The sequence below is a fragment of the Astatotilapia calliptera genome, chromosome 8 (genome assembly GCF_900246225.1).
Source record: "Astatotilapia calliptera chromosome 8, fAstCal1.2, whole genome shotgun sequence".
NCBI lineage: Eukaryota > Metazoa > Chordata > Actinopteri > Cichliformes > Cichlidae > Astatotilapia > Astatotilapia calliptera.
In genome coordinates, this window is record NC_039309.1 from 14211275 (window position 1) to 14228135 (window position 16861).

The following is a 16861-nucleotide window of genomic DNA, read 5'->3' on the forward strand; positions in this document are numbered from 1 at the left end:
GACTTAATTTTAACACAAAACAGCATTTCCATAGTAGGTAGCTGCAGCATGTTGTTAAAATGCTATTTTAAACTCAACATATATACACAATAACTATAAATAAACTTAGACCTACAGTACTGTAGGGCGATGATTTATACCAGCTATTGGAAGCATTTAGTCTTCAAGACAGTTTGTAGCCAATATGAGGTGATAACTTAACACAGCACCACTCTCCAGTTTGTCACTTGGTCATCCATCCTTCTCATCGGGTTGGGGTAAGGCTGTCTTCTGGGTGGAGCATCTCTCTGTGTTAGCGCCGTCTGGAATGCTGGGAGAGGACAAGCGTAAAGCACCTGAAGACAAAAAGACAAAGAGAAAAGGATGAATTCACAGATCACTGATTTGTTCAATTTACTTTTCTTCTGTTATGTGTTTTCACCTTACCTGTGATCCCTTAGCCACAGGCTATATCTTATGTAAAAACAAGAGACTACAGTCAGTTCACGACATCATTTTTAAACCATTTCTACTTATTTGTGTTGACATTAAGTACGGACTTACCTTTGTCCTGCATGGTGAGCTAGAGCGTGAGAAAAAATATGTAAGTCATTTAAACAGTTACCTGTGATATTAACAAAAATAGAAGTAACAACACCTAAAACACTACCTTACAGTCACACAGGCAATGTCACATATTAAGAAAAAAACAATACATTTCACATGTGTTAGTTAATATTCTTTAAAAGTCAGATATTCTTAGTTAGCTGTGTTACAAACATCACAAGACACAAAGGCTTAACTTAAACATTACAAAGTTAATTAAAAAGTAAAGGATATTTACAAGAAGCTGTCCTCAAAGCAAGAAAGTGTCTTACAAACACTGCAAGACGCAAAGGCCAACTTAAACTTTTAAAGTTTAAGAACAAGTTCTAACATCACCTAGAATGTGTAAAGTTTGGTGTCGGGTTGTTTTTTAGAGGTTGGGCTCAGCCCCTTCATTCCAGCGAAAGGAACTCTTAATGCCTCCGCATATCAAGAACTTTTGGACAATTTCAAGCTCCCAACTTTGCGGGAACAGTTTGCCGATGGCCCCTTCATGTTCCAACATGTCTACGCACCAGTGCCCAAAGCAAGGTCCACAAAGACATGGATTAGCTAATTTGGTTTGGAAGAACTTGACTTGAGAGTCTTGACCTAAACCTGAGAGAACACCTTTGGGGTGAATCGGAGTGGAGACTGTGAGGCAGGCCTTCGCATCCAAGATCAGTGCCTGACCTCACAAATGCATTTGTGGAAGAGTGGTCAAAAGTTCCAATAAACACACTCCTAAACCTTGTGGAAAGCCAAAGGTGGACCAACATCTTATTAAACCCCATGGATCAATAGTGGATGTCACTAAAAAATCATAAACGTGTGAAAGCATTACATTCTCCAAACAAACCCAGCCATTACATCACGGCGTTTTCCTCAGTCCAATCTGTTGTGGTTGGCAAACAAGTGTGGCGGGAGGCCTGTTGATTAACATGTACAGTAAAGGGGGAGCTGCCGGGCAGTGAATTAATCGAAGGTCTTGCCTCGCTGTTACCTAATAAGGACAGTTGGCAAAGTCACCGTGTGAAGTACACGCAATTGGGGCCATAAGCTGTTGAATTACGCAAGAGCGGAGAAGCCTGCTCGTTCAAAGCATGAATCAAAAGTTAAAGAAGCCCCTGGAGGCATTTTAGGCTCGTTGGGTGGACGCGTCCGGCGCTAGGACCTAGGACACGTGAGCGTATTAGTTTGCCGGAGGGGTGGAGACGGCGAACAATGAAGAAACTGACTGGTAGGACCTGCACAGGAGAAACATCTGAGACACCCCCTCCCCTCCCCTACACCCACTGTCCAACTCTAGAGCGAAAGACAGTACGGACTGACCGGCCGTCAGTAACAGCGGGGCCGCTGGGCTGAGTTCAGAGAGGAGCGCAGGAAACACGCAAACGCGTCCGTGCGTGCAGAGCGGAGCTGCGCTGAGGTTCCTGCGTGGATGCGAATGAATGGGTTCGCCTCTGAGTGTGTATGTGTGTGTGGTGCTGAACTGGGTCATGCGGACCGCTGGAGGAGCGAAAGATAAACACGCACCCTCCTCATCCTTCTCCTCGTCCTCATCCTCCCGCTGCACGGCAGGTTCAGATGGTGGGCGCACAGAGGAGGGATCCCAGCATGTGTCCCCATCTCAGCACTGAGCATCAGATGCTGCTTTGATTCCACCCGCCTCCAAAGAAAGTCTCAAACTGAAGAGCATCTCCAGAAAACAGGGGGGCAGCAGGCTGCCCGCTGTGAAACTGCGAAGGCTTTAAGGTGTTTTTTGTTGTTGTTGTTTTTTAAGAACTCTGTGGCGTTTCTGAGTGATCGATAATAACGAGGAGAACCGGATCAAACGGATCGGCGCTGAGCAGAGCAGAGCGCAGAGGCTCTGCTCGCCGAGCGGATGCAGGACCATGGAGGAGAGAGACAGGTCGCCAGCAGGTGAGTGAGTAACACCTCACATGCACCCCGAGGTGCCTGAAACCGGGTCAGCCTGCATGATGCATGACACTGCAAATGAGAGAGGAAGGAAAGAAACAGCTGAAGTAGAAAATCTTTATTTTTCCTTTTAGTGTCCCAATTTTTATTTGCGATACTTTAAATGTAATAAAACGCTCTTGCAATTAAAATCTGGTGCTCCCCACTCTGAGCGACTTTCAACTTTGACCCACTCACAACATATCCGTGCATGAATAATACAGGAGCACATAAAAATATCCCGGTGTCAGCACTTATTATACAGCACAGCAGCTTTATCTTTTCCCCACCACCAGGCTATGAGTCATTCTAACTGGTATTAATGGTTGAGAAAAGACCCGATCTGTGTTTTCATCCACATTATTTGTGATACCTGCATATATCCCCCCCCCCCTCCTTGTTTTTGTTATTCAGTCCGCACTGTGGATGTGAGGGCATCCTGGTCTTTAATGGCCCTTTCAGACTTTGTCCAGAGCAGACAGGTGATATCTCATCCCTAATGCTGTCTAATGCATTTAAATGAGAAGCTGACTTGAAAATCCCATAAAAAGCACAAGCTGGAGGCTGGTAATGGACTCTAACTGAAACACAACAGCAGCCAACGGTTGTATATAAAGGAGCTGCAGTGGCTGACATTTCTTTCTGCTTTGGCAGATTTATTAAATTTTTTTCTGGTGAAGTAGGAGACGCACATTATTGACCTGAACGGTGTGAAAACAAAACACCCCAGAGATGATGTGATCTTAAAGTTGGGCTCTACGCTTTCAGCTGAAATTCTTAACTGTTTATGACAGAAAAAGCAGCGTGAAGTTACCCAAAATGTTCCAAACAAACCCTGCAGAACTTCTCCAGCTTCCACAGATAGCTACAGTAGGCTATAATGGGCAATAACCAGCTCCAGCTCCTACTAAACCCATCTCCGCCCATTGACACCCACGTGCACGTGACTAATACGCCGTCTTTAACAAAGTTTTGCCCGATTTAGATCTCTTTATCAAAAGATCCCATTTAAGCAGGCACGGTTTGCCTGTGCAGTGGCTGTCACGGTAAAACATGGCTGCCCAGAGGACACAAAGAATGCAAATGGTTTGTCAATTAAAATGCATAGAAGACACGAAGCTCTTTACTCCCCTTGCTCAGATGTCTGGCCCCTGCTGGGTATAAAAAATACACAAACAAAACAATTACGTGCAGATTACATCCTAGAACATCTAATGACACCCAATTAGTGTACATATTGTGACACATGTGCTTGCGTTTTCTCTGTTGGCTTCTTTTCCTTCTTCGTCCTGTGCGAATAACACTGTATAGACTCTGTTATTTAAGGCCTTTTTTCAGTTTGCGTTAATATGGCGTTATTCTAGTAACTGGTCAGTCAATTCTTGAATTGTGTCTGTTCTTGTCTTCAGCTTCAGATTTAAACGAATAATCTGTCACCGATGTATTTAGAGAGAGATAAAGCAGAGTTAGTGAATGCAGCCTGAGCAATCAGCATTAGTAATTGTGCTTAGAGGCTATTGTGTTTGTGCAAGATAACAAAGCACCATATACTGTTAGCTTGCCTTGAAGTAGAGGTTGTTTTTTTTCAGGGTTGGGGGAGAAAAAAAAAAGCAACATGCTCCTTAACGGAGCTGTTACATCATTTATCTACACCCCCGTTTAAACCCCATTTTACCGAGCTCAAATTAAAGTCACATTCCCCCATCTTTGTGACATCACAGGGACACGAGCTGTGTGGTTACTGAGGAGGCAATGCTTGAGTTCTCTCACTGGATTTCCACACCATCTCTCTCTCATTCTCATCACTTTAGGTTACTGGATTGTGAGGCTGTAAGAGAGTGAGGGTAGCTTACAGCTTCTCCCATAGGCAGCTTATTGCACCGCTGACAGACATCACAGTGAGGGTGACGTTGATTTTTGATTGGCGTTTATAATCAGATGTTTACAAGTTCTTATACCTCAGACCTTAATCGTAAACTACAATAATGATAGCTGCTATTCTTAAGGTTGTTTTTTTTTTCATATTTTTTGCCCTTTTATGTCACAGATAGGCCTTGGTTGTCGTCTTTGAACGACATGTCCTTTGCAGTGTCACCCCTCACAGCTAACCACCGCTCTCAGTCCTTGTTAGGGAAGGTTTAACCTTGGGTTATCCCATACAGAGTCTTTGGTCTTTCCAGCAGGAGGCAGCTTTTGTTCCAGGCTGTGTGACATACAGCAGAGGGAGGGAGGGATGATGGGGGAAAGAGGGCAGAAGCAAGGCAAGCCAGGAGCAGGTTACGGCAGGCTCGGTCCCAGCAGGGGTTCGTCCATATGGGCAGCTGTGCAGGGCTGAGAGCAGGTGATTTGTCAAAGTGAGCGTCTGCAGTCTGTGGATACTGGTTCACCTATCACAGCACAGCAGGACGGAGGCACTAAACCCACCAACTCACTGGGCATGAAGTTTTGTTTTGCTGACGAAGGAGATTCAGCTTCTTTTTTTAAAAAGTCTGGGCAAAGAACAGAGTGTCCTCCCTGCAAGTGGCTGTCAGGAGGAAGCCATTTAGTTTAGATTGAATGATCAGTGTTTTTATTCTGCCCACCTATAGCGAGACAAGAAGGAAGGAAATGCAGACAGACAGACCAACAGATACTGTACATGTTGTTCGCTGCGTGCAGTTGCTTTTTTTCCCAGACAGACAGCAGGAGAAACCGCATTAGTCACGTCGCGTTTCACTCGCTGGTTTCACTTTGACCCACAGGCGAGGCACGTTGGGCATTTTGACAGTAAATTGGACACAAGAGTTCAGTCCTCACCCATAATGACTCTTCTGCCAAGAGCCAAGCAACTAGTCCATTAGTAACACAGAGAGGTAAAGCTGCAATCTATTTATTTCTTTCATTAGCCCCTTGTTTACATTTTCAGCAATAGACAAAAGAGATGAAGGAGAGGAGGGAGGAAGCAGGGACGGACTTAAAAGCACAAACTCTGTGTGTGTGTGTGTGTGTGTGTGTGTGTGTGTGTGCGTGTGTGTGTGTGTAAAGCTGCTGGATTTGTTTCCGCTTTCCATAATATATACGCTTTATGCACATTAACATATTAATTGGAGATTGATTAATACATTTTCATCTTAAAAAATATTATTATTATTATATATAATCTATTATGTTTATTTATATCGATTTATATCTGAATCGTACCTTCATAAAGTCTTCATGTCCTGATCAAAGTCAGGCCACAGTTCATTGCAGCTGTGCCGTTCACACTCATCACACCAGGAGATCCAGTAGCTCACTGAATACACAATAATTCTCCCTAATGAGCCCCATGTTAATGTGACAGATAGGATTTGTCTGCTTCCGAGCTCTGATTTCTTATGGTAATGAATTGTTGACATTATTACAGTTTATCTTTGGAGGACAAATCGCTCCGTTAAGAGTCTCCAGACATCTCTGTGAAGCTGCACTTGAAGAAGCAAACGCTGAAATGCTCAGATCAACACGAACAGAACGTTTGCCCTGTTGACCTGCTGGCGTACCCTGTGTGCACGGTGACACTAAACACAAACGCAGGCAGAGGATGGAGTTCAGTTTTGCAGGGATTTAACCTAATATGAAATTTGTCACTCCGTCTGAGTAGAGATGTCTGCTTTCCTGCTTGTGTGACGGTGCTCAAAGTGCCATAAAATATATTTGAAAAGCTCTCCAGCAGTGTGTATCAATGTCAGGAGCTGCGACTTGGATACTCCAAGAAAAAAAAAATTGCCTGCATCTACCTGTGTGTGACACCTTAGCTGAGCTGTAATGTTAGCTAGCTGCACTTCCTTTGGGATGACTGGTAAGATTTAAGACCTACTGAAGGTACTATATGAGAGCTAAAAGCTAAAATCAAAGGATCACCCCAGTAGGATTTATTCTCCGTACACTATTATTGCACACAGGAGAGACTTCAGTCTAATCTGATGCAGTGGGCCTACAGATGGACTAACAGTGCCAACCCTGGCTTTTAGGGCTACACCCTCTGAGCATTTGACAGTGGAAGAAAAAGCTAGGAGCATCTGTCACAGGGTTCAACTATGTTTGTCTCCAGCTAGAACAAAAGGTGAACAGCTCCCTTTTTAAGCTTGGATGAGGAAACACGAAATGTCAGTCCATCGCTGTGGTGATAATGAAGTAAAACAGTAAGAAGGGGAAACAGCTTGTTATAGTGCATTATCTCCCAAACAGAATAAGAATAAATCTGGAAAACAGATTGTTTCTTTCTTATACATAAAAAAAATCATTAGTTTTTTGCAGTTGTTTTTAGGCCTCTCACAAAACGGAAACACAAATATGAGAAGAAGCAGCCAATCTAGGGAGCTGTTTTATTTTGATTGAAATGAATAAGACTGGCTCCAAAAATCCCCAGATATGCAAATTAGTCTCGAGCCCAATCTTCATCTGTATGTGGAGCATGTGCGCGTTACCTTGTCTGTGGCCGCCTGAGAGGACGAGGAGGGAGCAGAGGGCGGCGGGGCAGATCAGTAGGTCGGGCACAAACGCTGAGTCGTGCTGAGGCTGACAGCTGCTCCCTCTCAGAGGTAGGAACACAAAGAGCCTTTAATAGAGTGTCACTGTGGGACTGATACACCTGCCTCCCCTCCCAGACACTCGCGTGCAAACACTCACACGGAAAAAAACACACAGCCTCATCCCCACACCTCACCTCCACCTTCACTGCACTGCCTTTTTCCTGTTGTTCACATTTACAACATCTCTGCAGGGTGCAGTTGGGGGGGCATCTTCCAACCATCCACCGTCGCATTTTTAGGCCTATTAATTCACTACTGCAAAGGGAAATGCAGGGTGGGGGAAGATGTCTTTGTGGGAGCTGCTGAGTAACGCGATTATGGATCCATGCTGAAATGCTCCACATTCGGCCTGTGGAGCTGACTGGAAGGTGCCGGTAAACAAGCCCCGATCGAGGGCTGTGGGGGCCACGCGGGGTGGGCGGTCAGAGGAAATGTTCTGTGTTGTGTATCACCAAACCCGGACTGCACTCTGATCTGGAAGTCATCGCCTCGTGCGTCGACTCGCTGAAGGCTACATGCGGCGAGGACGCTCAGCACGAGATGGCTACAATATTCATAGCTTCTTATATAACCATCTCCACGGTTATGATAAAATCAAGAAACAAGTGTTATCTGCACAGTACATGGGGTACACAGGGCACTCGTTCTATTTGCAGTCTTGTTTTTTTTTCCTTCTTCTTCTTTTTAGAAAGGGTGTTGAGCCAAGAACACAAAGCTGCAAATGGCTGTATCTTATTTTAGGCTTCACTGTCTAATAGCTATATTTATCACATTCTACCCACAAGAGCAGCACCAACCAAATGCCTCGAAAATATACCCCATGCCATATTTTCAGCTGAACATCTAGTACTGTGCAATAAGTCAGAGTCCTTTTTTTTTGTTTCTCACCAAAGGTGTACCAAAATGTTAATGGAAACACAGAGTTGATGCTCTTTATTCTGAGCCTGGTTTTAAAGCAGCGGCGCTGAGAAACCAGGCTCCAGGGGAAAAAAGAACAAAGAGCAAGGCAGCTGGCTTTGAATGACGGATGAAAAAGGCCATCAGCAAAAATTGTTTGTGCTGATTTGGTTCCTACTAGTGTTTGTGTGCGTGTGTGTGTGTGCTCACTGTGCATGATTGGATGATTAAATTTGATTGTGTGTGTCGGGAGGAGGGGGCTGAACAGAGACTGAGACAATGGATGGGATCATTAGGGTGTTCTGCTTCATTTCACCAAAAGCTCAATTTTGTGTACTTTATTTGATAGCTTCGGTTTTCTTTCACTTTCCTTTGATTCGCTCAACCTTGTAACCAATACGCGTGCATTCACTCATCCCTGATATTTAATTTGTTACCAGCGATGTGTGTCTGAACACTCAATTAAACCGCCTATATTTTTTTAAATTCTCGCAGGATCGCATTGACCTATTTCAAACTTAGCGCTTTTGAAAAGCGGCCAAAACTTTGCCGTTGCAGTCATTTATTCCTCACTTTGAGCAGTTTGACAGAAATGCTCAGGGCGACTGTGGCGCAAAAGTAAGATGTGTTGTCGAGGCGAAGCTAATTACTTATACGGACGACGATCAGTTCAGAGCCGTCTCAGATAGGCATGCATGTCGTACCAGCATGTTTACACCTTAAAGCTGTCAGCCCTCTCGATATGTTTCCTTTTCCTTCTACCTGTTGTTATTGATTTTCCCATTGCTGTCTGCCAGTAAGTGCTGTCTGAGTACAGCCACATTTGATAGCTGGACAGAGTGATCCAGAGAGACAGCAGGAAGTACGACACATTTACTGAAAGTTTTCCCCCTGTAGATGCCTTCCCTGCATTGATTGTATGGAAATTAAGGTCCATTAAGGCGTTCCTGATTTAACCATCCCCTGGGATGGGCGGTCTAGATGGGTAATGCATGGATGTGACACTCAAGAAGGATAAACACGTGCAGTATAGCACATGTATAAAGTGCTAGGCATCATCATAGTAATCTGATTCTAATCGGATTTCTCCTCTCCCATCAGTCTGCCCCACAGCGTCAAGGCGAGCCTGTCTCTTTCTCCGTCTGGACCGGGGCGGGTGGGCAGCGGCGGAGGCTCCCCTACGTCAAAAATGGGCTACTGCGGAGGGGTGCCCGTGGAGGATATGCAGGCCCTGGCCATCACTTCTCTATCAGCCGCAGACGTAGCCAAACAGTACGAGCACATCCGCGAGCTGGGGAAGGGCACCTACGGGAAGGTGGACCTGGTGGTGCACAGGACGCAGGGTGAGTTGGTGCAAAAGCTCTTCCAGCCGCCATTCCCGTCTCCAAACTAATCAAGCGTAAAAACTGAAATTTAGGATAGCAGATTGTTATAATCTCAGCATCTACGGTGTGCCAGCGGGCCTCACAGTTGAGCATAACCACTTAAGGCTGATCAGCACGCCGCAAAGTCTCGAGGCACTTTGCTGGGAATTAATTTTGGCAGAGTTAGAAGGGTTGGTTGAGGATTTCTCAGGTTTAGGTTTTAATCTTTTGTTGTAAGAAACCCAAGATTAGAGAGTTGGCTCAGTATAAGCGCAGTATAAGGGAGTGTTTAAAGCGGCGTGGAGCAGAATGACAATGTGTCGGAGATTTATCGAGCTGTGCGAGCATTAACGAGATCCTCCAGCTGTGATTGTGAACAGCTGGTTATGTGTGTGACGGAGGTGAGTTTCATTCACCGTGCACCGTTTGCGTAAATGATGAATGAACACAGCAGCTGTCACAAAGAAAGGGTTGAGTAGTCAGAAATCTTTCTAGTCGCCGAGAGTATCGGGAAATAGTTCCAAATTCACATTAAGTGCTTTTTGGGTAACACATGGACAGTGTTGGACAGCAAAATGTTGGCAGTACTTATGTGAGACACAGGTTTAGTACACCAGAGCTTAACTGTGTTTGTGTGCTCTCTGTGTTAATGTGTGATTTTGTTTTTTTCATTTATTTATTTAGGCACCAAAATGGCCCTGAAGTTTGTTACCAAGAACAAGACAAAGCTGAAAAGTTTCCTGCGGGAATACAGCCTAACAGGCTCACTTAGCTGCAGTCCTTTTATCATCAAAGTCCTGGACGTGCTTTTTGAAACGGAGGACAGCTACGTGTTTGGACAAGAGTATGCCCCCGCCGGGGACCTTTTCGACATCATACCCCCACAGGTAACGCCATCATTCATCCTTCCACCAATCACCGGCCTCACAGTCAGCCTGAGCTGCTCCAATCAGTCATGATGTTCAGTCACGGCAGTTTTAACAAGCTCTCTTGGGGTAGGAGCCTCGTCTTTGTCCCGGTTTCCTCTCTGTGCAAAGCGTTTCACTTTCCTTTAGTGCTATTCCGGCTGATGTGCAGGGAATGCTCGACTTCAAGGTTCTTCTGAAGACTCATTAAAAATGGCTGGACCGGGACTTAGAACTGAGGTTCTGCGTGTTTCAGTTTTTCTTTATATAACATCAATGTTTTATTGGTACTGTATTCTCACCATAAGGCTCTTTTCTCTGTGTCACCTCTCACCTCCTCCATGTAATGTACCCGTCAGATTGTATTAATCGACGTTGCCTGATTTTCTTTTCTGTATGTGTCTCTTAGGTGGGTCTTCCAGAAGAAATGGTCAAACGCTGCATGCAGCAGCTGGGGTTGGCCCTGGACTTTATGCACAGTAAAAACCTGGTGCACCGCGACGTCAAACCCGAGAACGTGCTCCTGTTTGACCGCGAGTGCCGCCGCATCAAGCTGGCTGACTTTGGTATGACCCGACGTGTGGGCTGCCGTGTGAAACGGGTGAGTGGCACCATCCCCTACACGGCTCCGGAGGTTTGCCGCGCTAACCGGTCAGAGGGTTTTTTGGTGACCACCAGCCTGGATGTGTGGGCGTTTGGCGTGCTGGTGTTCTGTATGCTGACGGGCAACTTCCCCTGGGAGGCAGCTATGCCCGCCGACGCCTTCTACGAGGAGTTCCGACGCTGGCAGAAAGCGGGGTGTCCCGTGGGAACTTACCCGTCTCAGTGGCGCCGCTTCACCGACGATGCTCTGCGCATGTTTCAGAGGCTGCTCGCCGCTGAGCCGGAAAAACGCTGCGGCGTCAAGGATGTCTTCTGTTTTGTCAAGTACGAGCTGGTCAGCGAGCTCAGGCGCAGAGCGTCTTGTCGAGCCAAGAGAAGTGAGAGGTCAAGCTCTGGAGTGTGCACCGGCAGCTGCACCTCTTCGACATCCACTTCTTCGCGTTCCTCCCACAGACACCCTGAGCCTTCCACGCCTCCGGGAACATCCTGCCTGCGCCCGGCTCCCCTCAAAAGGAGCGTCCTCTCCGACCCGTTGTCTCCCAGAGAGGAGTCCGGACAGCACCAGTCTCCGGGAAGAGACAAGAACAAAAGCCAGATGGTGATGGCGACGGCCATAGAAATCTGTGTGTGATCACACTAGCGCTAGCACTGGAGACTAGAGGGCTTTTCACAGTAATAACAAGCTGTGAAGAGGTGTTAATAACTAGCACAGAGAGCCCAGTGAAAAAGGAGAATTTAGACATGAAAGAGAAGCTCAGGATCCAATCCCAAGCAGTGGAAATGGACATCATCAGTCAGTGATGCACACTGGGACAGCTTATCACTGACATTCAATACTATTCAGCTTTTGATTTGTGACCAAAGACTGCTTCCCAAGCTGAGAAGCCGTGTTTAAGAGTCTGTTGTCACTCCTCAAGGCAGCTCATTATTGCCACCCTAACATTTGTGCTCTCCTGCCCATACACTGTGGTGGTGCTTATGATATTATATTTAGATTTACTTCGTGTCTCTTTACTTTAGTGTTTATTTATGTCCAGGAGATTCCCCAAATTCTTCTGAACAGGCGACCTTTTCAGACGGAAGCTTGTTATCAGAAGGCAATCTACGCAATTACATTCAACTGCCATTTCTCGGACTTCCTGCAAACTTCCAGTGGATAAAACTCATAGATGTTTTCAAGATAAAGTTTTACAAAGATAAAAATGAAAAAAAAAAATGTAGCAGTCTGTATGAAGCATCTTTTCATGTAGGTGTCTAGACTGAGAGGCAGACTCTCAGCGAAAAGGCATCAGCTCAGGACACTTTAGTGGGTCACTTCCTGTTTTATTATTAACGTGAATCCTTTGAGTGGCTGGAAGACACATCTGCCACATCTTGAACTGCTCTCAGTGAGATTCATTTCCAATTAAACGCAACTGAATGCAGGGATTGTGCATTTTCTGAGTGAAAATGGAGGAGGAACACAGGAGGCGAGGAGGAGAAAAGGCTTTTTATTGTTTCTTTTCTACCAGCCGTGTGCGTTTTTGGACGTGTATGTGTGTTTCGGAGGAATACAACAACAGGAAAAAAAGCACAAGATTTTTTTGTAAATGAACTCTTGGAGAAAAGGTCGATATTGTACATAATTTGATAGGAGGGCACCGTAATATCAGGTAGTTCAATGATGTAGCTGTATTAATTTTCTACAACAGGAAAGGGTTTTACGGTTACTGCCGGGGTCAATGCATCATATGTAGCATCAAAACATGACAGAGTGTAGAGTCTATCATTAAAAAAATAGATGTGCTATGTAGAAATATCACTTTCTCTATCATCGTAGCAGCTGCTGGTCCCCTTTTTCGTTTTTCTTCTTTGACTGTTTTGGGTTTTAATTTGACTGGGTCTTAACCCTGGCCAGACACACAAATTAATTAATTCCTGCCATGTCCTTTCACCCCAGCCTAATCACGGGCAACACACATTCCCTGCATAAAAAAAAATCATTATGCTTCCTGTTTGTCAATTGCAGCAGCAGACTGTCTTAATTTGATCAGTTAAGGCTAACGAGAGCCCCTGTGCAGGTCGACACCTTGCAATTGTTACTCGGTATATGTCGCCGCAGCCCCTCTATTACTTAAACATTGTCTGGAAGGATGACCTAAGTCTCAGCCATTAACAATGAGCGAGCTGTTGATTGTTCCCGACCGGAGCAGAGCCCCGGCTTCAGCTTCCATCGAGATACTGCTTATTAGGAATGCATCTAACCGGAGCAGTGTGTTCTACGCTTCACTGCGTGCTAATTACCTTTTTTTTTTTTCTCTCTGCTTGAACTGCTTCACTCTTATGTCAGTCAGGTGTGTGTGTCCACCTCAGCTTTGTGCGAATGTGTTCTCGTTTCATGTAACGACTCCTCTTGTGACAGCTCATCACCTCTGTCCCTGTACTGTCGGTACCAGCGCTCCTCAGGTTTAATAGCTTCTGCCCGCTTCTCGAAGACTAATTGAGCTCCAGTGAACAAAAAAGAAAAGAGAAAAAAGTGCTCATCCACAGCTCCTCATGACAATGATTTAGCTCAGTGAGTCCCAACCTTGAGTTCATGAACCCTGGCTACTTCTGCGGTAGTCACAGGGTACATAGAAATATTAGGTGAAGAAGCTGAAGAGGACTGAGAAGTAAATGGCAACCAAACAGAATGTATAAATTATCACCAGATTATCATTGATATAGTAGCTCATCCGGCCCATGACCCATCACAAATCATGCACTAAATTAATCTGCTGGTTGTGTTTCACACACTATGAATTAAAATAATCTGAAAAGTCAAGGAGGCTCACGATTAATCGTATCCTGGACAAAATCTGGCCACTACTCTAGGAGGAGTCGCAATTCCTACTAAACTGGATAAGTGACTGTCAAACAACAATTGTTAATTTAGTCTTGAGCACAATTTGGGTTAAAACACATCAGTGTACAAGTTTAACTATAACCTGACCAATACTTTAAGAGGAGTAGTAATTTTGGTTAATTATGGAGGGCCTGGGGGATTACATAAGCTCAGTGGTTCTTGGGCCAGATAAGCTAAAAATAGAAAAGTAAATGATTAAAATAGATTGTTTAAATAGCTAATGGATGAATTATTAGTTAAGAGAACTAAAAAAAGACAAAAATATGTTGCCAAGTATATTGGATAACAATTTATCAGTTAGCTAATGAATACAGCAGCTAGCAAGATTACAACAAAAAAGTACCTTCTAAAAAAAATTACTAAAAACTGTGTATGATGGATGTGGTTATTGCTACATCACCTCCTGGTTGCTGAAGTCCTTTTTGAAGCCTCGAGTTGAGCTGCTGTCATCTTGGTTGCAAAGTAACAGATGCGACTTGTGATTGCCGTGTCGCTAGCTAATGAGTTTTTGATTTCACGCCAAACTTAATCTTCATTTTGAAACATAGTATGAGGAAGATTTACAAAACAGACTTAATTTTTTGTTCAGCATAAACCAAAGTAAATGATGGAGTCCCTTAACTCAGCAGGTAAATAGACTTCTACACGACTGGTAGCCTTTTTGCAGCCACGGCTAGCGCCACCTGCTGGTGTTCCGATAAAATGCAGGGTTTTAGAAGCTGTGCCAATTTTTTTAAACTGTCAATGCTAAAATTGTTACTAGCAGTTATATTGTTAGATAACAGCACTGAGTATCAACTGGAATAGCATAATAAAAGTATAATTCACAGTTGAATCTGTTAGCTAAAAGTAGCAACAAAATTGTTACCTAAACATAATGGATAATTTGTGAAACTGGTAGATAATAGCATTTAAATCATTTTGCTAAAAGTAGTAAACAAGTAGCAAATGAATGTACTGAAATGTAGGATTAAAGTACGACGATAGTAGTAATGGATGGCCAAAATACCTAACTGACTAGCTGAGCGTACAGCAAGCTAAAGTTGTCCAGTTTCAGTTATTTCAGGTGAATACCTTTAAATATAAAAGCGGACTGATTTTGAAAGCTATGGATTTGAAGTGTTTTTCAGAGGCTATAGGTTCACGTCATATGAAACAGGGTTGGGAACCACTGACTTAACTTATTGTACTGAATGACACATTTTCCTCCAGCAAATAATCAAAGCTGATGATGGTCCCTATCAGTTTCCTTGTCTCTTTCCATCTTTACTTGTGGTTCTGTAGAGTTGACCATATCAAGGCCTCTCAGAAGGATGTACTGTATACTGAGATGTTGGCTGCCTCAAAGAATTAATCAAAGGGTAATCCTAGAGTAGATGGTAGTGAAATGTGAATTAGCTCTGCCTTAGAACTTGTTGTTTACTCTATGTAGGATCTACATAAAAGAAAAAGACAGGGATTAGACTGACCTTCAGTGTGCATTAGGAAATGTAAAGTAGTAGTCTAACGTAATACAGCATAACACCGAGTAAGGTGTATTGCAAAGTTCAACATGGCATTACGGTGCGTAAACTGGGGCGAATTTCAGATGTGAGCAGCTGCTGCTTTGTTTTAAATCAGAGCCATTAGCATCATCAAACTGCTATCTATTGTTCTAATGTGTACTGTTGTTTCTCATGGACTGTTATGACAGGAATTGTCAAGTTTAATGATGAGGTGTCAAAATCTATCGAGTTTTATTTTAGCTCTAGAGAGAGTAGCCTTCGTCTTAGCCTGTTTTTTGTTTTTTTGTTGAAAAATCGTAGAAGCTCATGTAAATACTGTATGTACTGTGTCTTTAACAAAATTTAAAAAGGAATATACAAAATGTTAATATATGTTGAAATAAATTTATGCACCACATGCAATGGCTGCTGGATATTTCTGAGGGTAATTTAAAATACTGTGGGATTTTTTTTTCTGTCACTGCAGGCAAAGCTTATTCACCGCAGTTTTGTGTTGGCCCAAGACCATTAGATGAAGGTCAGCTACAATCATGTGATTTCCCAAGGCTCTGGCTTTCGTCTGGTTTGCCAGCGAGCCCCCAGACTACTTGAATATGCTGACTTCATTCTGAAAAAGCTCAATTAACACATCTGTAGATAGGAGCTATCTACGGCCCTCAAAGAGCAAGTGAGTTCAAGGACGGTTAGAATATGAAGATGGGAACCATTATCAGCCCACCAGCCGTCCATGCTGCATCTCAACTGTTGTCAGAGTGGAGGAGTTGGCTCAAGTTGTTATCAGGCTGACTTTAGACAGTGGGGTGGCATATCTGCCACAGAGCGAAGCTAATCACTTCAGACACTGCAAGAAAAAGGAAAGGTCAGCCTTGGCACACTGGGCCTGTGTAGTAGGGGGAAGGTTGTCCTTTGTGATGGCCTATTATCCACCTGTAAAAGGCTACAGCCGCCCTAGTGGTGGTGTGGTAATTGTGTTACCTGCAACAGTCAAACTGACTCAAAGTTGAAGAATGTAATGTACAAGACAGGACATTATCCCTCACAGCGACCTGCCGGGCTTTCTGAGGACATGCACTTTTTCATTATTAGCTGTCTCCACAACAATCTGAGAGGCTAAATACCAAAAGCAATTTTTTCTTCCCAGATTATTCCTTAACTGTAGCCTTTTTAAAGACTGCCAGCTAAACTAAATTGAATCCCAGGGCTGGAGATGGCTGGATGTTAAGCCTTCAGTAGATAGTTCACAAAGGAAAGCGATCTTCCCTGGATGCAGCTGTCTCTGTGAGATCAAGTGTTAAATCCTCTTTGGTTATGCTTCCTCAGCATGAGGGGCCTGTGCGGCTGACTGACAAGGAGACCATTCACAGATTCGTGTCAGAATACTGGATCTCAACCACTAACTACCAGGTTTCACCTCCTCTATACACCGCTCAAGCAGACGTGGCAAGATTTCAAAGTGTTGGCAGCTTTATGTTATCACAGCGTGAAATGGTTCTCAGAAAAAAAGAGGCTGGCAGAACCTTGCAGTTTCATTGAATCAAAGCGCTGGACAGGTGCACTTGCAGCATGTATACCAGGTGCAGCTGAATGGCTTAACATAAAAAAAGAAAACACGGCACAAGTTAATCCTAAA

At 44.2% G+C, this 16861-nt stretch overlaps 1 protein-coding gene and 1 long non-coding RNA gene across 2 annotated transcripts; one reads left to right on the top strand and one right to left on the bottom strand.

Annotated features, from left to right (window-relative positions):
* Positions 1-229: 229 nt before the first annotated feature.
* Positions 230-664, bottom strand: LOC113027792 (uncharacterized). Its single transcript, XR_003273136.1, has 3 exons — positions 544-664; positions 427-453; positions 230-335 (listed from the first exon to the last, which is right to left on the bottom strand). It is a non-coding gene; the product is annotated as an uncharacterized LOC113027792 (long non-coding RNA).
* Positions 665-1707: 1043 nt separating this feature from the next.
* On the top strand, positions 1708-15639 carry sbk1 (SH3 domain binding kinase 1). Its single transcript, XM_026178793.1, has 4 exons — positions 1708-2487; positions 9072-9313; positions 10019-10221; positions 10649-15639. Exons 1-4 carry the CDS (start codon positions 2450-2452, stop codon positions 11471-11473), a joined length of 1308 nt encoding a protein of 435 aa, XP_026034578.1. The 5' UTR covers positions 1708-2449; the 3' UTR covers positions 11474-15639.
* The last annotated feature ends 1222 nt before the right edge of the window (positions 15640-16861 follow it).

Bases quoted from the DNA above. Each gene is read 5' to 3' on its own strand.
- sbk1 (XM_026178793.1), top strand. From the start codon at position 2,450: ATGCAGGACCATGGAGGAGAGAGACAGGTCGCCAGCAG. The intron at 9,314-10,018 runs GTGAGTTGGTGC...TTATTTATTTAG, and splicing joins GGTGGTGCACAGGACGCAGG to GCACCAAAATGGCCCTGAAG. The intron at 10,222-10,648 runs GTAACGCCATCA...TGTGTCTCTTAG, and splicing joins TCGACATCATACCCCCACAG to GTGGGTCTTCCAGAAGAAAT.